The sequence below is a fragment of the Aquarana catesbeiana genome, linkage group LG01, assembly GCF_042186555.1.
Source record: "Aquarana catesbeiana isolate 2022-GZ linkage group LG01, ASM4218655v1, whole genome shotgun sequence".
NCBI classification, from domain to species: domain Eukaryota; kingdom Metazoa; phylum Chordata; class Amphibia; order Anura; family Ranidae; genus Aquarana; species Aquarana catesbeiana.
This window is the reverse complement of record NC_133324.1, coordinates 434,451,843-434,476,780: the sequence shown is the minus strand read 5'-3', so window position 1 is coordinate 434,476,780 and position 24,938 is coordinate 434,451,843. Positions and strand designations below refer to the sequence as shown.

The 24,938-nt window shown below is 41.5% G+C and overlaps 1 protein-coding gene across 1 annotated transcript in view; it reads left to right on the top strand.

Moving 5' to 3' along the window:
- ELAVL2 (ELAV like RNA binding protein 2) overlaps positions 1–24,938 on the top strand; it is a gene marked incomplete in the record, with an annotated part of 337,010 nt that overhangs the window by 295,736 nt on the left and 16,336 nt on the right. The window contains 1 exon segment of the mRNA XM_073635956.1: positions 23,557–23,598. Within this exon segment, the coding sequence (XP_073492057.1) occupies positions 23,557–23,598 (42 nt within the window).

Sequence of the window (24,938 nt, the reverse complement as noted above, 5' to 3'; positions counted from 1 at the left end):
CAAGAGGCCTACAGCAACATTAAAGGAGCTGCAAGAATATCTGACAAGTACTGGCTGTGGTGTACATGTGACAAACTCCCGTATTCTTCATATGTCTGGGCTATGGGGTAGAGTGAAGTCCCCCAAAAGCATGTGGGAAAATGTGTTATGATCTGATGAAACCAAGTTTAAACTTTTTGGCCATAATTCCAAAAGAGATGTTTGGCACAAAAACATTGCACATCACCAAAAGAACACCATACCCACTGTCAAGCATGTTGGTGGCAGCATCATGTTTTGGGGCTGTTTTTCTTCAGCTGGAACAGGGGCTTTAGTCAAGGTAGAGAATTATGAACAGTTCCAAATACCAGTCAAACCTTCAGGCTTCTGCTAGAAAGCTGAACATGAAGAGGAACTTCATCTTTCAGCATAACGAGATAAAGCATACATCCAAATCAACAAAGGAATGGCTTCATCAGAAGACTAAAGTTTTGGAATGGCCCAGACCTGAATCCGATTGAAAATCTGTGGGGTGATCTGAAGAGGGCCGTGCACAAGAGATGCCCTCGCTATCTGACAGTTTTTTTGCAAAGAAGAGTGGGCAAATATTGCCTAGTCAAGATGTACCATGCGGATAGACTCATACCAAAAAAGACTGAGTGCTGTAATAAAATCAAAAGGTGCTTCAACATAGTATTAGTTTAAGGGTGTGCACACTTATGCAACCACACTATGTTTTTTTTTTTTTTTTTTTTCTTCCCTCTACCTAAAAGATTTCAGTTTGTTGTTCAATTGAGTTGTACAGTTTATAAGTCACATTAAAGGTGGAAAAAGTTCTGAAATGATTTATCTTTGTCTACTCTTTTTACATTACAGAAACCTGACATTTTAATAGGGATGTGTAGACTTTTGATATCCAATGTATATAAATGATATATATACAGAAATTGGTTAAATTAACACATGAAGTAGCTTATTTGGAGTATTCTCAGGCAGGTTGTTATGAAATCGTTTTATTAAACTTTTTCGTGCTGATAAGTTGGAGAGTGTGCTTGGGAATTTTGTATAATATATTGTAATGTGTGTGTGTGTGCTCTTTTTTTTTTTCCTTTTTTACTAGTTTTGGGTTGCCTTTTTGCTTAGTTTTGTGTTTGTATGTACTGCATTTAAGCTAACCTAGGTTTCCATACAGGGCAGGAGAAGCAAACTGAGCAATAATCAGTTGCTCAGTTCACAGGTGTTGCCTCTCTGCGCACTGCCCTTAGTAGATAGAGCTCACAGCTGTTGTGGCTTTGTACGAGTCCAAGCATTTATCTACCCAGGTAGCCTAACAATTAGATGATACTTCTTGCTCTGCCTGACCATGAGTATAGAGCTACTCCCTGTATGTGTCACTTCGGCTGCATCTGCTAAGGGACAGTTAACCCTAAGCCATTCCAACTACTGCCCACAGTGGCCATAACTGTGCTAGACTGTTGCATAGGCTGCATTTTTTTTCTTTTCCCACTGGTGGGCACCACACTCAGATAAACACAAGGACTGCCTTGGTGCACTCAAGGCAAGAAGATACAAGCAGTCTAATTGCAGAGGCACTCGCAAGGTTTCTCAAGTCTTGAGAAGGTTAAGCAGTGCTTTGTCAAAACATTGACCAATAAACCTGGTTATGCAGCTTCAATGTCAGACCTGTGTGATTGGCCCCAATTTTCTTATGCAGCAGGACAATAACCCCAAATAAATAGAAGAGTCCTGGAAGTGATGGTTTGGCCCCCATAGAGCCCTAATCTCAACATTGAGTTTGTCTGGGATTACATGAAGGGACAGAAGTATTTGAGGCATCCTACATTTTCCAGAGAAGATCTGTGATTAGTTTAAGATGTTTGGAACATCTTGAACTAATCTGCTGAGTTCTCTCAAACTGTGTCCAAGTGTACCTAGAAAAATAGATGCTGTGAGTGCTTCTTTTACCAGACTGCGCGTAGCTGTGTGTGTGTGTGTGTATGTGTGTATATATATATATATATATATATATATATATATATATATATATATATATATATACATGAGCTGCACGATCGTTAAAAAAACGCAATCTTGATTCAAACCCCCCCCCCCCCCCCCCCCCCCATTCACGATTCATGTAAATAGTGCAGGGCTGTTCTCTGCTCACTCACAGCTTTCAAAAAAAAAAAAAACAGCAGCTGGCAAATTTTAACACAACATTGCTCAGCGCTGAGAGCTAAGAAGAAACTTGGTATCATTTGGTTCTTTTAGATCAGGGGTCTCAAACTGGTGGCCCTCCAGCTGTTGTGGAACTACAAGTCCCATGAGGTAATGCAAGGCTGATGGTTACAAGCATGACTCCTATAGGCAGAGAAATGATGAGACTTGTAGTTCCGCAACAGCTGGAGGGCCGCCAGTTTGAGACCCTTGTTTTAGATCAAAGGTATGAACTTCAGCCTGCAAATGAGGTCAGTTAAACCACCTAAAGTCTAAGCCTTTTTTGACACTTGTTGCTTACAAATTAAAATACTTAGAAAAAAGATAACAATTATCTTTAATATTATACAAAAAAATGAGCTAACTTTATTATTTAGGTTTTTTTTTTGTTTTTCTATTCATCGATGTGCATTTTTCCCAAAAAATTGCGTTTAAAGGACCGCTGTGCAAATAGTGTGACATAAAATATTGCAACGACCGCCATTTTATTCTCCTAGGGTCTTTGCTAAAAAAAAATATATGTGTGTGTGGGGGTTCTAAGTAATTTTCTAGCACAAAATACTGATTTTAACTTGTATAAAACAAATGTCAGAAATAGGCTTGGTCTTGAAGTGGTTAAATGGTCTGTCAGGTTTTAGTAGGGTACACAATCGTGGGGAAGACTGCTGACTTGACAGCTGTCCAGAAGACAGTTATTGACAACCTCAGCAAGGAGGGTAAGTCACAAAAGGTAATTGCTAAAAAAGCGGGCTGTTCAGAGTGCTGTATCCAAGCATATTAATGGAAAGTTGCGTGGAAGGAAAAAATGTGGTAGAAAGGTGCACAAGCAACAGGGATTACCGTAACCTTGAGAGGATTGTGATGCAAAAGCCATTCAAGAATTTGGGGGAGATTCACAAGGAGTTGACTACGGCTGGTGTTAGTGCTTTAAGAGCCGCCACCACCACACAGACCTATCCAGGACATGGACTACAACTGTCACATACCTTGTGTCAAGCCACTTCTGAACCAGAGACCATGTTAGAAGCGTTTTACCTGGGCTAAAGAGAGAAAGGACTGGACTGTTGCTCAGTTGTCCAAAGTCCTCTTTTCGGATGAAAGTAAGTTTTGCGTTTCACTTGCAAGTTAAGGTCCCAGAGTCTGGAGGAAGAGTTGGATAGGCACAGAATCCAAGGTGCATTAGGTCCAGTGTGAAGTTTCCAGTCTGTGATGATTTGGGGAGCCATGTCATCTGCTGGTGTTGGTCCACTGTGTTTTATCAAGTCCAAAGTCAGCGCAGCCCTCTAGCAGGAAATTCTAGAGCACTTAATGCCTCCCTCTGCTGACCAGCTTTATGGAGATGCTGATTTCATTTTCCAGCAGGACTTAGCAACTCCCCACACTGCCAAAAGTACCAATACCTGGTTTAATGATCATGGTATTACTGTGCTTGACTGGCCAGCAAACTCGCCAGACCTGAACTCCATAGAGAATCTGTGGGGTATTGTCAAGAGGAAGATGAGACTCCAGACCCAACAATGCAGACGAGCTGAAGGCCGCTATCAAAGTAACCTGGGCTTCATAACACCTCAGTAACACCTCAGTAGTGCCACAGGCTGATCGCCTTCATGCCACGCCGCATTGATGCAGTCATTCATGCAAAAGGAACCCCACCCCAAAGTATTGAGTGCATACTATACTGTATATGGGCACACTTTTCAGTAAGCCAACCTTTTTATATTAAAATCTTCTTTTTTATTATTATTATTGGTATTTATTCTAATTTTCTGAGATACTGAATTTTGAGTTTTCACTAGCTGTTAGCCATAATCAAAATTAAAAGAGAAATGCTTGCAATATATCACTATAATTTATATAATAGGAGTTTCAAGTTTTGAATTGAATTACTGAAACAAATTACCTTTTTCTAATTTTTGTGTTTGTATGTATATAATTGCTCAAAAAAAATAAAAAAAATTAAAGGAACACTTTTTAATCAGAGTATAGCATCAAGTCATTTAAACTCCTGGGATATTGATCTGGTCAGTTAAATAGCAGAGGGAATTGTTAATCAGTTTCAGCTGCTTTTGGGGTTAATTATATTAACAGGTGCACTAGATGGGCAACAATGAGACGGCCTCCAAAACAGGAATGGTTTTACAGGTGGAGGCCACTGACATTTGTTTTCCCTACTACTCTTTTCTGGCTGTTTTTTTTACTAGTTTTGCATTTGGCTAGGGTCAGTGTCACTACTGGAAGCATGAGGCGATACCTGGACCCTATAGAAGTTGCACAGACAGTCCAACTCCTCCAGGATGGCACATCAATATGTGCCATTGCCAGAAGGTTTGCTGTGTCCCCCAGCACAGTCTCAAGAGCATGGAGAAGATTCCAGGAAACGGGCAATCACTTAAGGAGAGCTGGACAGGGTCATAGAAGGTCCTTAACCCATCAGCAGGACTGATATCTGCTCCTTTGTGCAAGAAGGAACAGGATGAGCACTGCCAGAGCCCTACAAATGTCCTCTAGCAGGCCACAGGTGTAAATGTCTGACCAAACAGACTTCATGAGGGTGGTCTGAGGGCCGACGTCCTTTAGTGGGCCCTGTGCTCACTGCCCGACACTATAGAGCTTGATTGGCATTTGCCATTTAACACCAGAATTGCAGGTCCGCCACTGGCGCCCTATGCTTTTCAGAGGAGCAGGTTCACCCTGAGCACATGTGACAGACCTGAAAGGGTCTGGAGAAGCCGTGGAGAACATTATGCTGCCTCTAACATCATTCAGCATGACCAGTTTGGTGGGTCAGTGATGGTCTGGGGAGGCATATCCATGGAGGGAGACGCAGACCTCTACAGGCTAGACAATGGCACCCTGACTGCTATTAGGTATCGGGATTAAATCCTTGGACCCATTGTCGGACTCTACGCTGGTGCTGTGGGTTCTGGGTTCCTCTTGGTGCATGACAATGCCTGGCCTCATGTGGTGAGATTATGCAGCCAGTTCCTGGAGGATGACTGAATTGATACCATTGACTGACTCCCACGCTTGCCTGACCTAAATCCAATAGAACACCTCTGGGACATTGTTTTGGTCATCTGACGCCGCCAGGTTGCACCTCAGTCTGTTCAGGAGCTCAGTGATGCCCTAGCCCAGATCTGGGAGGAAATTCCCTAGGACACAATCCATCTCATTAGGAGCATGCCCTGACTTCAGGCATGCATACAAGCACGTAGGGGACATACAAACTACCAAGTACCATTTTGAGTTGCTGCAGGTTTATCATTTTCAAACGATGTGGCATCCTTTCGTTCTTAACACAGTACCCAGTCTATATCAGTATAGATACCCAGCATGATATTTTTCCCCATTAAGATCTGATGTGTTTTCAAACTGTTCCTTTAATTTTTTTGAGCAGTGTGTGTATGTACAGTGGATATAAAAAGTCTACACACCTGTTAAAATGTCAGGTTTCTGTGATGTAAAATACTTAGACAAATAATTTCAGAACTTTTTCCACGTTTTTAATGTGACCTATAAACTGTACAACTCAGTTGAACAACAAACTGAAATCTTTTAGGTGCAGGGAAGTAAAAACTAAAATATGATTGCATAAGTGTGCATACCCTGAAAACTAATACGTTGTTGAAGCCCCTTTTGATTTTATTACAACACTCAGTCTTTTTGGGTATGACTATATCGGCATTGCACATCTTGAGATTTGCCCACTCTTTGCAAAAAAAACACTCCAAATCTGTCAGATTGCGAGGGCATCTCCCATGCACAGCCCTCTTCAGATCACCCCACAGATTTTCAATCGGATTCAGGTCTGGGCTCTGGCTGTGTCATTCCAAAACTTGAATCCTCTTCTGGTGAAGCTATTACTTGATTTGGATGTATGCTTTGGGTCATTATGCTGAAAGATGAAGTTCCTCTTCATGTTCAGCTTTCTAGCAGAAGCCTGAAGGTTTTGTGCCAATATTGACTGGTATTTGGAACTGTTCATAATTCCCTTTACCCATAATTCCTTTTACCTTGACTTCATCAGACCATGACACATTTTCCCACATGCTTTTGGGAGACTTTAGATGTGTTTTTGCATACTTTAGCCGGGCTGGGATGTTTTTCTTCATAAGAAAAGGCTTCCATCTTGCCACTCTACCCCATAGCCCAGACATATGAAGAATACGGGAGATTGTCACACGTACCACACAGCCAGTACTTGTCAGATATTCCTGCGGCTCCTTTAATGTTGCTATGGGCCTCTTGGCAGCCTCTGACCAGTTTTCTTCTCATCTTTTTTATCAATTTTGAAGGGACATCCAGTTCTTGGTAATGTCACGGTTGTGCCATATTTTCTCCACTTGACGGTCTTCACTGTGTTCCATGGTAGGTTCTGATTGGTCAGCGTAGTCCATGTGACGGTGCTGACCAATTAGAATCCCTGTAGTCTGTATTGTCAGGCTATTGGGAGAGAGCCACTGGAGATGCAGGCAACAAAGCCATGGGGAGAGGCAGGAGGAGCCCAAGCTGCAGATGTCCACAGTCGAATCGGGAGCTGGTGGAATCCATCATGCAGGGAGGCTTCCCGCACCGCTCCTTTGTGAATTCCGCTCAAAATCACTGACAAGCCTGGGTTTACACAGGAGCGTTGAGGGAAACCGCATGAGATTCGGACATGAATCCCCTCATTCCTGTTAAAATCCAGTTCTTTGCAGTGCAGTACATTCATTTTGTGTGAACGCAAATCACACCGCAAAGTATCAGTTTCGGGTATTGGGAGCATTTTTACGAGTACTCGTGAAAATACTCGGTATTGGTACTGGTATCGGTGCATCCCTAATATATAATACAGTGCTCAGTATAAATGAGTACGCCCTAACAGATTTGTCAGAAAAACCTTTCCTTTCAAAATCAACATTTTCTATAGGACACTATACTACAAAATACTCCCACAAATGCGGGCCATTGATTGCAACCAAGATTTGTTAATTTGCACACACAAAAAAAGTGTTTTTCTTAAATTCGTTCAAGACCAATGAAAGTCTTAGGAGGAAAGCTAAATTTTAGACAAAATCCTATTTAACAAGAATTCAACTACAGGCGAGTCTAATTATTAAACCGGTGTTCAGCAGACAGTTAATTATAAAGGGGCGTTACTTAACAAAGGTAACTCCTTCCCATTTCATGCTGTCAGCAATGGCACCACAATGAAGAGAAAAGTCAAGGTCTGAGGGAAAAAAGAAATTCTTTACACAAAGGTGAAGGCTAGGAAATTATCAGCAAAGCTTTACTTATCAATCAGAATACTGTAGCTAAAGTGATGCAAACATTTTACAAATATGAAACTGCAGCCATCTCACAGATGTCCAGGCCACGCACGGAAGTTAACATCGCGACAGGAGCTTCTGAGAAGGGTTGAAGAAAATCGCCATGCAAGTTAACTGCAGTTAGCTATAAAAGAAAAAAGCCGAACTGTGGTGATTGTTTCCTGTGACAAAATACGGCATACACTGCCGAGGAATGGCATGTATGAGTGCTGTCCACGCAGGAAGCCTCTCCTAAAGCCCATGCACAAAAAAGCCTGACTAGAATTTGCCAGGGCCCATGCTGAGATGACTACTGGGACTCTGTACTCTGGAGTGATGAGACCAAGATAAATGTTTTTGGAATTGATGGCTTCAAAACTGTATGGTGTCCCAAAAGCCAGGAGTACAAAGAAAAATGCATGGTGCCTACAGTGAAGCATGGTGGTGGCAGTGGCCTCCTGTGGGGCTGCATGAGTGTTGCTGGGGTCGGGGAGCTGCATTTCATTGATGTATCACAAATTCACAGATGTACTGCTCTATATTGAAAGAGAAGATGCTACCATCACTCTGCCCTTGGTCGGCGTGCACGTTTCCAACATGACAATGATCCAAAACACACATCTAGGGCCACTGTTGCATTTCTGAAGAGCAGGGTGAAAGTGATTGTCAAGTATGTCTCCTGATCTCAACCCAATCAAACACCTATGGGGAATTCTGAAGAGACAAGTTAAACATCACTCTCCATCTAGCATCCAGGCTCTAAAAGGTTTTTCTTGAATGGAAAAAGATGATACAGTATGTCGCCAACTTTCATTCCATGCCTAGAAGACTTGGTGCTGTTCTTACAAGTCATGGAGGTCATACAAAATACTAGATATAGTAGTTTTTTGTTGTGGGGGGTATTTATTTTTGCATCAACTAATTTGAGTAAAACTGAAGATTTTGTAATCTTTAAAGTGAGCAAATGCTGTAAAGTAAGAATGCTTCATACAATGTATATTGTAATTGTTTACTCATTTTGCAAACTGATAAAAAATAAACGGGAGAAAAATTCTAAATCAAATCAATATTTGGTTTGACTACCCATTAGCTTCAAACCAACATCAATTCTTACACTTGCTCACTTGGTACACTTGCACAAAGTCAGGTAATTTGTAGGATTAGTCAGGTGAATGATTACTCGATTACCAAACAGGGGCTAATGATCAATCATCTCATATGTAGGCTGAAACCATCATTGACAAACAGCTGTGTAGGAGGCTTAAAACTGGGTGAACAGTCAAACACTGCTACGAAGGTGAGGTTGTGGAAGACACAGGTCAAATACCATGTTAAGACTGAGCACGGCAACAAGACACAAGGTAGTCATACTGCATCAGCAAGGTCTCTCCCAGGCAAAGATTTCAAAGCAGACTGGATTTCAAGATCTGCTGTTCAAGCTCTTTTGAGGAAGCACAAAAAACGAGCAATGTTGAGGACTGTAGATGTAGTAGTGGTCGCCAAGGAAACTTGGATGTAAACCCTCGTGTATACCCAATGAAGTGGTCAGCCTCAGATGATACACATGGATGTAACAAATCCTCCTACATAAGTTTTACATGTATATCTGCTGTCTTCAGCTTGTATATGCTGTTTAGAATCGTATTAGAATTTTCACTTCCTCATTCAGCAGTAGCAGTGTAGTGTTGGATTACCCTGGGAGACAGCTGATTGGAGAAAAGGCACACACCCCCCTCCACATAGGCAGAGACTTTCAAAGCTGTGCTGTGGGTAGAGCAACTTTCTGCTAATCTATTTATAGCACCCACCTAAAATTCAGCCTGGTTTTATTACGTGTCGGAGAACTTGTCAGAAGTTATCATGCTGATAATGGAAGAAAGGAGCAAGCCACAGGACTTAGTGCTTTGAAGAGAGATAAGTAAACACTGCAGATATGTGCCCAGCTCAAATTTCATGAATCGGGTTTACATCCACTTTAATGCAGCATATGAATGAACCATCATACTTCCCTTCAGCATCAGAATATGTCCAGCAGTGCTGTCAGTACAGATCTGGAGGAAACTAGTGGGGCGCAGAAACACTCTACTGTCAGGAGAAGTCTGGTCAGAAGTCTTCATGGGAGAATTGTGATAAAAAGCCATACATTCAATGTGGAAACAAGGCTAAGTGATTCAACTATGCAGGAAAACATAGGACCTGGGGTGCAGAAAAATGTCAGCAGATGCTCTGGACTGATAAGTCGAAATGTAAAATATTTGGCTTTAGCAGCAGTTTGTTCACCGAACGGTTGGAGAGTGCAAGCAACAGTGAAACATGGTGGAGGTTCCTTGCAAATTTGGAGCTGCATTTCTGCAAATGGAGTTGGAGATCTGATCAGAATCAATGGTGTCCTCAATGCTGAGAAGTACAAGCAGATAATTATCCATTACCATCAGGGAGGTGTACGATTGGCCCAAAACTTATGCTGCAGCAGGACAATGACCCCCAAACATACAACTAATGTCATAAAGAACTATCTTCAGTGTAGAGAACAAGGAGCACTGAAAGTGATGGTTTGGCCCCCACATAGCCCTGATCTCAAAATAGAGTTTGGAATTACATGGAGACAAGAGGATTTAAGGCAGCTTACATCCACAGGTGAGTTCCTTCAAAAAATGTGCGCAAATGTACCTAAGAATTGAAGCTGTTTTGTTGACGTCAAAGGGTGGTCACACCAAAAATTTGATTTGGATTTCCATTCTGTTCATTTACCTTCCACTTTAATTGATAAAAATAGCCTATAAACACTTCTATTTCTGAAAGCATTCTTAGTTACGGCATTTTTTCACTTGCCTAAACCTTTGCACTGTAGTGTATGTACACACCCGAATCAGCCATAATTTGACCACTGTTTTCACAACTAAAACTGCCTACAGTGGGAATGTAAGCATCAGAACTGGACCACGGAGCAATGGAAGGTGGCCTGGTCTGATAAATCACATCACTTATCCATTCATGTGGATAAATAGGTGTATGTGCGTCACTGGTGGAGAGTGTGATGCTTTGGGCAATGTTCTGCTGGAAAACCTTGGGTCCTACCATTTATGTGGGTGTTACTTGACATTTAACACTTAACTAAACATTGTTGCTGACCATGTACATCCCTTCATGGAACTGGTATTCGTTGATAGCAGTGGACTCTTTCAGAAGGATAATGCACCTTGCTAAAAATGGTTCAAGAATAGTTTGAGGTGTGGACTTGGTTTCAATTTGCAAGATCAGACCAATCAAGCATCTGTGGGATTAGCTGGAAAAGCAAGTCTGATTCCTGGAGGCCCACCTTGCAACTTGCAGGACTGGAAGGATCATACTAATGGCTTGGTGCTAGATACCACCACATACCTTCAGAGGTCTAGTGGCGTCCATAACTCAGCGAGGTGGGTGGTCATAAAGTTAGCATTGACGTTAATATTTCATGCAGGGCAGTTTACTTCATTACATAAAGTTGCTGTTGTGAGCCATATGCATATGAGGGCTAAATGTGGCATTGTTATTGTAAATTGCTTACAAATGCAGAATGTAGTGCAGGACTGATTAAAAATAACATTTAACCCTTTCAATAGATCTAATTCTGTTCTTGTTGGATTACAGAACACTGCTGCATGCACACTAATACTGAAGGATTTTTTAAGAACTTGATTATATGGTTTTCAGCTTACACATTTAAGGGGGGTGCTAGAGCGTTAGTCGTTCATTATTGCAATTTATGGGTAGAGCATTTTTATATTGTTGCTATAGTTTTATGTGGGTTTATAGTTTTTCTTTAACTGCTTCCAGAACTGCGGCAGGTTGGCTCCCCTGCGCGAAACCACGTAACTGTACGTGGGCTCACGGGGTCCGGATAGCAGGCGCCCACAGCACAGCGGGGGTGCTGATGCTCGTGGCCAACGGTCGCGATGACCGCTGGCCACGAGCAGTTGTGAGCTGGAGACACAGAACAGGGACGAGTGTGTGTAAACACACACTTCCCTGTTCTGATAGGAGTGACAGATCGTGTGTTCCTATTAGCTAGGAACCATGAGCTGTAACTTCCTGTAGTTAGTCCCTCCCCCTTCAGTTAGAATCACCTCCCAGGGAACACAGTTAACCCCTTCACCGCCCCTAGTGTTAACCCCTTCACCGCCAGTGACATTTTTACAGTAATCCATGCATTTTTAATCGCACTGATCGCTGTATTAATGCCAACGGTTCCAAAAATGTGTCATGATTGCCCGATGTGTCCACCATAATGTCGCAGTCACGATTAAAAATCGCAGATCACCGCCATTACTAGTAAAAAATAAAAATGCTATAAATCCATCCCCTATTTTGTAGACGTTATAACTTTTGCGCAAACCAATCAATATACGCTTATTGCGATTTTACCAAAAATATGTAGAATACATAGCCTAAACTGAGGAAAACATTTTTTATATATTTTTGGGGGATATTTACTATAGCAAAAAGTAAAAAATAATGCTTCTTTTTTTTTTTTTTTTTTTTTCAAAATTGTTGATCTTTTTTTGTTTATAGTGCAAAAAATAAAAACCGCAGAGGCGATCAAATACCACCAAAAGAAAGCTCTATTTGTGGAAAAGAAAGGACATAAATTTTGTTTGGGTACAACATCGTACGACCGCGCAATTGACAGTTAAAACGACGCAGTGCTGAATAGCAAAAAGTGCTCTGGTCAGGAAGAGGGTAAATTCTTCTGGGGCTGAAGTGGTTAATTCTTAATGTATCTATAGCTAAACCTTTTTTCATGGTTTTAAATGGCTTAGGGAATGGTTAGAACTACCAAAGTGGTTTTTAACTTGATGCATATGCCTTACTACCCCATCCCCACCTCAACCCTTCATAACTAAACACTTCCCTGACTCCACTAATCCAGCGATGTCCCATCTGCAGCTCCACTCTCCCCTCTCCCTGGTCTCAAGGGGACACAGGCAGTAACGGAAGCTACAGGCTTCTGCTGTCGATTAGGCTCTGTGAGGAGGGGTGGTGGGGGAGGGGGGCAAGCCACATTATGTGTCTATGTATGCACATGGGCCGGCTCAGAAATGCACCCGCATGGAGGTAATGGACCAAAATATAAAAACATATTCTTTTACAATTACGTTAAAAATATCTTGAGGTTTAAACTATTGCCTAGTCTTAGCAGGGAAAATGTTTTTATTTTATATAAATGTGGAAAACCTGGATAATGTAATTATCCATCAACTGCACTATACCGTTGAAGGTTTTATTTTATTTATTTTTTTCCATTTTTAGATGGATTCATCTAAACGCTGCACTTTTAATTCAAAATAAAAATGAAGCACATTATGTTAAAGTATAAATAAAATCTGAAATGAGAGAGCTGGTGTCTACAAAACAAACAACCTTATTTCTGTAGAATACAATGTGCATACACAGTACTTAAAGCGCACCTCCAGCCGACACTCAACCCTCCCCTTTTTTTTTTTGCCCCACTTACCTGTAGTAACATTTCAGTTACTCATCCAGTGGACCCTCTGTCCTGCGCCACCATGTTCTCTGACGTCATCAAGAGGCCCATTGGCTCTTTTGGTTCCAGCAGGCAGGCCTCTTGATGCACTGATAGACCTGTCCCCTCCTTTCCTTGAATGAAAAGCTATGCCTCCTGGGATATGTGAAATGCATATCCCGGGAGGCACAGCAGGCAGTGTGCATGTCAATCGCCTAAGGTGAATGACGTAAATGGGGAGGCAGGGCTGGCCATTTTGTAGGGTTGCATGTGTGTATCTTGCACGTCCGCTTGCAGAGAGTCGCGCACGGCAAAGGCAGCCCTTCTCTGAATATTCATAGCAGAAGCTGATCTGCAGGTGCCAGTCACTCGATGTCTGCCTGGTACCTGCCGTTTATCGGGCAGAGACTCAAAACAGAGGTCTTCCTATGTAAACAAGGCAGAGTTATGTTCTGACAAGGAAGGAAAGAATTTTGTGTTCCTGCAAAGCAGGAACTAAAATGTATCTCCTCCCTTAGTAAAAGCAGCACACATAGTAAACACTGGCTAGGCACAGTTAACCCTTTGATCGCCCTAGATGTTTAACCCCCTCCCAGCCAGTATCATTAGTACAGCTGTGGCCAAAAGTTTTGAAAATGACACAAATATTAATTTTTCAGTGTCTGCTGCTTGTTTTTAAATCTTTGTCAGATGTTAGTATGGTATACTGAAGTATAATTACAAGCATCTCATAAGTGGCGAATGCTTTTATTGACGATTACATTAAGTTTATGCAAAGAATCAATATTTGCAGTGTTAACCCTTCGTTTTTAAGACCTCTGCAATTCACCCTGGCATGCTGTCAATCAACTTCTGGGCCACGTCCTGATTGGTGGCAGCCCATTCTTGCATAATGCTTGGCGTTTGTCAGAATTTGTGGGGGGTTTTTTTGTTCACCTGCCGCTTGAGGATTGACCACACATTCTCAATGGAATTAATGTCTAAGGAGTTTCAATGTTTTGTTCCCCAAGCCACTTATAACTTTTGCCTTTTGGCAAGGTGCTCCATCATGCTGGAAAAGGCATTGTTCTTCACCAAACAGTACTTGGATGATTGGGAGAAGTTGCTCTCGGAACATGTTTTTGCACCATTTCTATTTTCATGGCTGTGTTCTTAGACAAAATTGTGAGTGAGCTCACTCCCTTGCTGAGAATCAACCCCACACATGATTGGTCTCAGGATGCTTCACTGTTATGATGCAGGACTGATGGTAGCGCTCACCTTTTCTTCTCCGGACAAGTCTTTTTTCCGAATGCCCTAAATAGTCGGAAAGGGGATTCATTAGAGAAAAACTTTACCCCAGTTCTTAGCAGTTCAATCCCTGTACCTTTTGCAGAATAGCAGTCTGTCCCTGATATTTTTCCTGAGCAAGCTGGTGGTACCCCAATCCCACAACTGAATCAACTGTAGGAGCCAGTCCTGGTGCTTGCTGGACTTGGGCGCCCTGAAGGCCTCTCTCCTTGTTCTTGATGATCTGAAAAATGGTTGATTCATATCCTTGCCTGTAAATCCCTTTTTGTGCAACGCAATGATGACTGCACATGTTTCCTTGCATGTAGCCAAGGTTAACAGAGGAAGAACAATGATTTCAAGCACCACCCTCCTTGTTAAAACTTCCAGTCGGTTATTCTATTCCAATCAGCATTACAGAGTGATTTCCAGCCTTGTCCTTGTCAACACTGACACCTGTGTTAATGAGAGAATCACTGACATGTCAGCTGGTCCTTTTTGGCAGGGCTGAAATGCAGTGGAAATGTGTTTTGTTTTTGGTTTAAGTCCATTTTCATGGCAAAGAGGGACTTTGCAATTGCTATTAATCTGATCACTCTTCAAAACTATCTGGAGTATATGCTAATTGCCATCATAAAAACTGAGGCAGCAGACTTTGTGAATTTTAATATTTGTGATTCTCAAAACTTTTGGCCATGGCTGTACAGTGACGGTGCATATTTTTTAGCACTGATCACTGTTAGTATTACTGGATCCCATAAAGTGTCAGTGTCCGATTGTCTGCTGCAATATTGCAGTCCTGCTGGAAGTCGCTGATTTCCTCCATTACTAGTATATTAAAAAAAATTCCACTATATGTTCCATAGTTTGTGGATGCTATAACGTTCACGTAAACCAATCGATATTTGCCAATTGGGATTTTTTTATCAAAAACATGTAGCAGAATACATAATGGCCATTTATGAGGAAATTTGATTTTTTTTTTTTTTTTAAATATTGTATGTTTTATAGCAGAAAGTAAAAAAAATTTTTTTTTTTTTTTTCAAAATGTGCTTTATAGGACAAAAAAAAGCAGTGGTGATCAAATACCACCAAAAGAAAGCTCTCTTTGTGGGAAAAAAATACTTTTTATTTGGGTACAGGGTTGCATAACCGTGCAATTGTCAGTTAAAATATCGCAGTGCCGTAACACAAAAAGTGGTGGCCTGGTGATGAAGGGGGTTAAATCTTCCGGAGGTCAAGCAGTTAACAAAAAAAAAAAGATAGAAATACATAGTATATAAATCGCATAAAAGTGGAGAAAAAGTTCAGTGTGATGAGCTACTTCTACCTTTTGATTGAAAACGGTGCTCAATATACCCCCATGAAGTCACCCATAAGGAAATCTCCACATTTCAATCAACAAAAGAGCTAAAAGAAAAACCTTTGAGGACCGATGTGATGGCAAAGTGTCAGGAGTGGCCAGGTAGAAACGCAGATATTTTAGCGCAGGAGGACTTTTAGAAGTGGCAGGTGTGTCCCATTGTCAGCAATACCAAAGAATGTCTTTCATACCAGTGCAGGGATGTGTACCTTAGTGTTCCTGGTCTTTTTAACAAATTAGCTTTTATATATACACTATGGTCTACCTTTTTTCATTTGTATACTTTCCTGTATAAATCAAAAGCAACGCGGAAGGGTTGCACCTTTTTCTGTTTAAGACAGTCACTTTTATGATATTTTCTTTACAAGTAGACACTGCATTTTTATATTTGGTCACATTTAAGTACGGTTTAAGCCTTGTTTTCCTCAGAAATAAGGTTATATTAGTGGGTAGACACTAACGCACTTTTTTCATAATGCATTTATAGATTTACAGAGCCTTTTTAATGTTTTTGGTGAGTTTGTGTAAGCCTTTTGAAAGGAAAAACTAACAGAGCGTATCCTTATTAAAAGTGTACTTGTCTGTCTGTAGTTTCTAGTTTGGACCTTGACTGCTCTCTCTTTCCTCTACACCAGAGGTTCTCAACACCTCTCCTCAGGACCCACTAACTAGAGGTCGACCGATATTTGGCCTTTTTTAAGAAATCAGCATCGGATGATTATTATGCAAATTAGGCAGATTAACACAGACCGCAGGCAGGTGACAGGTAGATTGCCATTGGGTCTGTGCCCTGTCTACCCACAAGTGTTCCTCCTCCCTTCCCCACACTCCATTGGCAGAGCAGTGCAGTGCAGCGCAGCATAAAGATTTCCCCTCTCCTTTGATGAAAGCTGTCTCCCTCTCGCATTGAGCTTTGACACTTTGTCACCAATAGAGCAGAGCATGCCTGTGTGTGGGGGCGGCGGTATGAGAGGAGTGTAACAGGATATACCATACCCCCTCCACACAGGTGCCATGTGGGACGGGGCCACTGAGTGGAAGAAAAATTATCCATGACTACTGCACAGTAGCAGGTGCCTCTCCCCTTTTAACACTCCACCTCATGTCCTCCTCCTATCCATGTTCCCCTGTGAGCTTGTCCCGCACTCCTCTCGTTGCCTCCTGTCACTCCTACCTCCATGTCAGTCCCCGCAGATCACTTCCCTCTTCTCTCGTTGCCCCGCCCCCGATCTGCTGTCAGTCACAGTGGGGGGCCCAGGCAGGGGTAATGGCGTTCAGCTGGAGTCAGCCTGGAGATGACACAGTGGAGCAGCTCATCAAGAGAGAGGAGCTGAGATCAGAACATGGGGAAACGAGGGGGGTGTGGAAGATGCTAGGAACATTCTACAGTCCGGGACACAGGGCGGGGAGACTTGTACAAACAGACCTCCCCCTGTACTGAGGACATCAAGTGTGTGGCAAGTGGGGTGGGATGAGTTTATGAGATGAAGGGAAAAAAAAATTAAAAATCGGCATCATATTTTTGCAATCTGCCGCCTCGATTTCTAAATATCGGCAAGAGAAAAACCCATATCGGTCGACCTCTACCACTAACAGGACAGATTTTAAGTATTACCTTGGGGAGACGCAGACTAGAATACTGCAATCACTGAGCAGCAAATTATAACACCTGTGATGTATTTCAGTTATCTTGCAAACCTGGCCTGTTACTGGGTCCTGAGGACTGGAGTTGAGAACCATTGCTCTATACCAAGGATCTCCAAACTACGGCCCTCCAGCTGTTGTGGAACTACACGTCCCATTAAGGCATTGCAAAACTCTGACATTCGCAGACATGACTAGGCATAATGGGAATTGTAGTTCCTGGGCCATAGTTTGGAGATCCCTGCTCTACACCATGGGTGCTCAACCTGTGGCCCTCCAGATGTTGCGTAACTACAAATCCCACCATGCCTCTGCCTTTGGGAGTTATGCTTGTAACTGTCGGTGGCTTACAATGCCTCATGAGACTTGCAGTTCCACAACAGCTGGAGAGCCACAGGTTGTGAGCACCCATGCTCTACAATCTGCTTCTGTTTCTTCTGATAGTTTGATATTAGGCAATCCATGGTGATGGCCCACCCCTTTCTCCAACACACAGGTGATTGACAGCTTTGGATGTGCATGTTTCCCTATGAGCCTGTAGAGGGGTATGTGTCATTCCCTCCACTCAGGTGTCAGATTACGCTCTGCTGTTTAGTGTGACATCAGATCCCCCGCCTCCTGGAAGATGATCTGTGTTCTTTAAAAGGCAGTGGAGGAGAGAGGGTTGCAGATAACTAGGTACAGCTCATCTGGGAGGATTTGCTTCATCACTGTGCACTACCTGAGGCTGGTCACTTCAGTGGGTTTATGTAAGGATTGATTCCTTTAAGAATGTGGTACGTATGCTTTTTTGAGCTGCTTTGTTTGTAGGTATTGTAGGATATAACTTTTAGGCCAAGTGCAATACGTTTGTGGGTCATATGAGTACCTGTAGACATTGTTCTTCCAAGGATTTTTTTCTTTATCCAGACACATTTTGGTAGTCTACTGTAAAAAAAAAATAAATAAATAAAAAAATCAAGGCTGAATGAGCCCAAAATCACAAGTTCTAAGTCTAGATCTGTGTATCTAAACCCAAGAACAAAAATGTATTAGTTGTGCAGTAAGGGGCGCAGGATCATTAGTCACTGCCAAGGGGTTATATGCAGCTACCATCCAGTTTTTGGACACTGGCAAAAAAATAAAAAGCTGCAGAGACATCTACTGCTATAACCCCTAGCGCTATTAGATTTTCTGCAGATTTTTGTCTTCAGGTTTACCAAAACCATGTAGTGCGATGGCCTGCATACAAATTGAAACTCTTAAGGTTTGACCTCATATTATATGGTTTTGGTAAATCTGAAGACAAAAATCTGCAGAAAATCTAATAGTGTGTGCGGGGTCTTAGTGTCTTGCTAGCAGTGGTCTACTTCTACTGAGAAAAATGTATCTTTTTTTCCCTATGGGGGTTTACTTGGATGTCTCTTCCATCAAGTTTCCTGGCTGAACCATAGCCACTGCCACTTCTCTGGCAGCTTAAGAATTGGTTAATACCTAGGCTATACTTTGGGAATCCTAGCCGGACACTGCTGGATTGAAGAATTGAGTTTGTCTATGTTGCTGAGGCACTAGATCCTGCTCAGGTGTTTCTCTTGGAACATAGTGCAAAATGTGGAGTGAATTGAAGGGTGAGCAGAGCCCTGTTCCTGAAGACCAAGTTTATGCCAGTTATTGAGGACAAAGCTCAGAATGGTATCTGACCTCCTTCTTTCCTGCCTACTTCCTATCCAGGGTGCTTAAACCTCCTGTGCTCAGTGTGGGTACTGAAGACAACCATACTTCCAATGCTGGTGGCTTGGGGCCAGTAGCACTGCTTTATGTGAAAATTGGCACAAGACAACCTGGGATTACTCCACCTAACTAATGCAATGCCCTGGTGTATGAGAATGCGCACCCGCTCCCCCCCTTTCTCTTTCTAGACAGGCCTCCTGTCTAGCAACAGCTCCCGGCCAATGATCCTTTGTGCACAGCTCAGTGGTTTCATGGTGATACTTGGGTTCTCAGTACCTTGCATTGCTTGGCTCAGAAGGCTTTGCCACCCTCCACAGCAGCAATGCTTGGTTTGGAATGCCTTCCCATCCTCCGCAGCAGCAAAGGCCATGAGCACATCCCTGGGGACAACATTTTTGTGCACATATTCAATCGCATGTGAAGGAAGGCTTGCACATCCACAGGTAGGCCTTCTGCTCCTGTAGTTAAGAATGCTTCCTTTCGTTCCTCGGACATTTGGTTTCAAATAAGCCAGGAATTTGCTTTTATAAAGACACGACCCTGCAAGATAAAGGCTGGTTCTAAGGTTATCCTCCCAGTGATGGGGTGCCCCAACTTGTCATAGGAAGAACCTCTGTTTGCTTTCTGGTCCAAGGAAATCTCAGACATCTTGGTCCAGAGTATCCTTTCCAGGGGAGAACTCTAGTTTTGAACACTGCCTCCTCCCAGCTGCATGGTTTCAAATTTGCTCCCTCCCCGCATAGGTAAGTAGATCATCTTGCTGCTGTTCAGCAACTCCTCTCTAGAGGCATTACTATTTTACCAATGGAGGAATGTTTTTAATGCTTCTACAAAAGCCTCTTTACAGTCCCCAAACTAAATGGGAGTCCAGCCCATTCTGGTTCTAAGAATTCTCATTTTGTTTCCTACAGGTTCAAAATTTCTGTGTAAACTTCAGGTCAGTCATTGCCTCCCTTCTTCAGAGAGATTTTCTAGCTTCAGTAGATATTCGGAATGCTTGCTTGCACATTCTCTCCCGTCCCTTAGCGCTATCTGCACTTTGCAGTGGGCGATCATTACCAAATTGTCATTCTTCTCTTTTGGCCTGTCCATGGCCCCCTCTGGGTTTCACCAAGGTGCTTGCCCTGGTCTTAAATCTGTTCCATGTTCAAGGAATTCATGTTGCATGGTCTTTCTTTTCATGGGATCAGTTATTCCTATCCCTGTTGGGCAAAATCCAATAATACTCCGTAGAGCCTCCTGTTGGCTCTTCAACCTGAGGAAGTCGTCACTGGAACCTTTTCAGTCAGAATTCCTGCAGTTGATGTTGGCCAAGGCCCTGTCCAGGGCATTTTCCTTCTTTTCCCTCTTTTCCTGCTCCGAAATAACAAAAGGAAAATTATCTCCAATTATCTCCACAGTCCTTAAAAGGTACATGCGGTGAGAGTCTACCGTTAGCTACTGCCTCTTTTCAACCATCTGATTCCTTCTTTGTATGTCCTGAGATTTCCCAAAGTGGACTTTGTTTCTTACTCCACCATTGCTAGACGGGTTAAACAGGTTATCGTTCAAGTCTATGGTTTAAAGGATTTGAGTTCTTCCTTCCACGCTAAAGTGCACTCTACCACATTTACATTAGTACTTGGGCTTTTCAGCATCAGATATTTTTCTCAGATTTACAAGGCTGTTGCCTGGTCTTTTATGTTTAACTTTCACTAGATGGATGGTCAGGCAACCTCTAATGTCTGTTTCGGCTACAAGCTACTTTGAATAGGTAAAGTCTGTCTTGGCCCTCTTATTACTTGGTCCTGTTTGCGTTTGCTTGTTGCCCAACCCTCATTTGGACTGCTTTGGAACATTCCATGGTAAAAACTAACTATCCTGTGCCCTGTACTGTATGCCAGGTTTTACTGGCAAGTCAAACTTCTTATCTTTGCATCTTAATCCATAGATTTGTTGGCTGCATTGGTTTTATTCAAGGCTTTTTTTGCTTTGCCTAAATTTCCACTTGGAGTGTGCAGTGCATGCATTAAATGTATTTTTTTCCATATATTATATGAATGAGCAAATTTTCTGAAGATATTTGCAACACATATTAAACATTTCATATATACTAGTCTGCTACCAGCATTAGGTGAATGTGGTTCTGGTAAGTTTCAGAAAGCTGGTTTATTGCTGTGATGGAAATATTGGGTTACACAGCTGAATAAAGCAGGGTATACAAGCATGGAATTTTAACCAGTTCAGCAGAAACTGGCCGAATTTCCATGCGTTTTTCCCTCTGTCCAACAGTCTTGCTGGAAAACTAGCATTCGATCAGCTCATGCAACCAATGGCTGCAGCACTGATTGCGGTATTCTTACGGGATGGGGAAACCCTGCTGTCAGAATAAAGTGGCATGACTGGAGACCCCTGCATCCACATAGTTTGTTTGGATGTGGAAACCCACTGGTTGAACGAAAAAACAAAATTGTGTATTAAGCAGTAGTGATATCCCACACCTCCCCCATCTGAAGTAGCAATAGTGCTGTCTTGTGGGATTCAGGCAATATAAATTTGGGTAGCAAAGTTGGAAAATAAGTGCACCTTTCCTTTTTAAATGTATTACAAAAAAAGTAAATATTTAAAATAAAAAAATCTAGAAGCCTAAAAATGTTACTTAAAAAGCAGTTCTGATTCTCCTAGTACTCGTTTAGGTTTGATATTCTGCTAGAATGGGCTTTCATGGCAGGATCTTAGTTGGCAACCCTAAATGCTCTGACACCAGCCTTTTAGTCAGCATGTTTGTTTTGTCCTGTGCTTCATTTTCTGTTTGCTTTAGATATCTGTTTGCACTGCTGATTTCTTCATTGTCACATGTGAATAACCTGTACATGCGGCCCTCATTTTTCTTAACAGCATAGGACATTTTAAAGTGTAATGCTGCAAAGATTATGGACACTAAAATATTGACTTTTTCTTAAAGGCTTCATGTACATGGGATGTTTAACCTCTCCTAAATTTAACTTGACAGCTATAATCCGACGTTTAAAAACATCAGTTGAGCCGCGTTTACATGCCGCGTTTTGTTGCGTTTGCGTTTTAGGACCGTTTGAAAAAAAGGTCTAAACGAAAAGCTGCTAAACACAAGTTATCATGTTTAGCAGCATCTTCAAGCTGTTACAGGCATTTGGCGTTTCAAATGCCTCTGAACATCGGTCCTGAACACATTTTTTTTGCGTTCCAAAAAATGCTTCTAAACTCAACTGCCTAGAAACTAATATAAACGACCCTGTGTGTACATGTACTGGTAAGATAACATAGAGGAGAGTTCAGGGGCAACTGAAAAAAATGCCCAACTACTCCTAAACGTCTGTTTACCAGCAGCAGTGTACATGAGGCCAAATTGTCAAAGGGCTTTAAAACAAGCCCTTACTTGCCTCTCTAGCTACTTGTGCTGTAAAATATTTCACCCTGAAAGATCACAACAGATTCTGAAGTTTGGGTTCCATCTGGTTTCCATCTGTTCCATCCATCCAACAGCTTACAAGCACCTGCTCAGTACACTTGAAGGCTGGATGTCCAGGTCTCAGCTGCTATAGAAATTAAGATGGGTGGATTGCTTTGGATTAAAAGAATAATCTCCTTTTCAACGTATGTTACTGTTAAGAATGTGCAAGGTCTGGACATAGATGCCAATTTCTCCATCTTAAAATATAACATTTTTGGTATATGTTGGAGCGATAAATCACCTATTGTTTCTCGCAAGGGCACAGATGGTAAAATCTCTCCATTAGTGTGCAGACCGAAGGACTAATTGTAACCATTTCAAGAAACTTGCTACTTTTAGTTATGGAGATTGAAATTAAGCCACATTTTTATATATATATATATATATATATATATATATATATATATATATATATATATATATATATATATATATATATATATATATATTTTGTAGAGCACAGTGTAAACTGTTTTATGAACAGGAGTGAGATTTAAGATGTGTTGAAGACTATTATAAGCTCTCACCCTGGAGATGCAATAAATACAAAAAGCCAGCAGCTGACACCTCCTATTAGATTCCATTCTCTATCCTCTGTTTAGCGTGACCCATGAACTACTCGGATATTAAGTTTTCTTATTCCTGTGCTTTATTGGGAATGTTACAGATCATCTGGCTTTTCAGTTTTTGTTTCAATCCCATATCCTTTGGATGTTTCAGTTTTCCTTTAGCTTATTTCGTTTGCATAGACTACCTCCATTGCCTTCAGTCTGGCAAAAATTTGCGACTTAGACTGATCGTAGAAAAGGCAGCAGTTGTAAGTATATTTGAGTACTTATTTCTGTACTAATTTTTTATTGGGTTGCAAACTGCAGCAGCTAGGAAAGACTAGAAATAGATTTTTAGGGTTGTAATCACATTTTATTGGGTTAAGGGACTGACTGGGTTTAAATGTACAAATTTAAGATCCAAATCTCTTGGCAGTGTGATGTAAATATTTTTAATATGTTCAGTTGTCTTGAGACTTAAATACAAGGAGCTGAGTACTAATACATAATTTAACCTAATGGCTATATATGCCAAGACTGAACAATCTGCTAAATGTGTCTTGCAGGTTGGACAATCTGCTCAATATGGCTTATGGAGGAATAAAGAGGTAAATTGCTGTAGAATGTTTCCCCTTTTTAGCTAGTGTTTCTGTAACCTGAAGGTATTTTGTTTGTGTTCATTGTGTGCATGTTTGGTTTTGGAAGTTGTGTGCCATCATTATACTTTGAAGCCATGTAGTAGCAGTAAATTTGATTAAAGTAGCTTATGCTATTATATGAATTCCAGTGAATGTATGCTGTGCTTTGTAGAATTTCATTGATCATCAAAGTATGAAATGTTTTAAGAAGAGGTTCATTTTAATGCCTGTCCCTTCCCCATATATGCACCCTTCTCTTTGCTCTCCCACTGTTCTTTTTAAGAGTGAGAAAATAAATCTAGAGGACCATATGACTGACTGTCCTCCAATGAAAGTGTTTGGTTGCCCAAGTGGGCTAATCAGCACCGCTGTCATGTGGGATCAGGAAGTACAAACTACAGAGAAATGCGATGCTTATACATGACTTATTTTCTTCTTTTTCTTGTTTTCTTCCCCCTGCAAGCCTATAGAGTGGTGGGAAAAGCCGCATGGACAATCAGGCATTTCAATGAACCTATTGTTGCATATGCAAAGCACATGTTCCCTTTAGGTTTACTTGCTTTTTAACTTTTTTTTTTCGTTTTACTCATGTATTTCATATCCATTATTTTAATTAACCATTAGAAACTAATAATGGTGTTAGGAAGATGATCTAATTTCTGTTTGCAATGTGTTGCTTTTAAACCCTGTCCAAGTTCACACACCTTAATTATCTTATACACAATGAAATGTGTAGACAAACTAATACTGCTAAACAAAAGTCATGTGTGAAAAATTGCACTTCAGACAGGGAAATCTTTAGACCAGTATGACAGTGATCGAAACATTTTCTTTGCAATAGCTTTCTTGCTCAAAAACCAATGGACCTTTTTTTAATTGTAATTCTGTGCTTGCGATGTACCATGTTTTTATACTACAGATCAACTTGGGGATGGTTAAAAATGAATAGTGTGGGGTTGTTTACAAAAATAGGGAGGCCATTAGATAAGCTCTGCTCATGTCATGATAGTTTATTGGGGAAGAAAAAAAAAAGTACCTGCACAGTAATACAAATTTATTAGAGCAGAAAAGAAGGCGCTTCTAAGTGCAGTAATAAAACACTTTGACAAGGGAGGGTTAAAAACACTTTGAAGGAGCAACTGGGCATGCTTTGAAACATGTCCCGCCCACTCTTACATCACTTCCAGTTGCCTGGATTCCATGCTGGTCCTGACAGCACGGCTCTCCATTTTGGATCAGAGACAGTGTTTACCACCACTGGTCTCCTGGAACTTCCACCTGCAGCTGTCTTTACTCCGAGGAGGCATTTC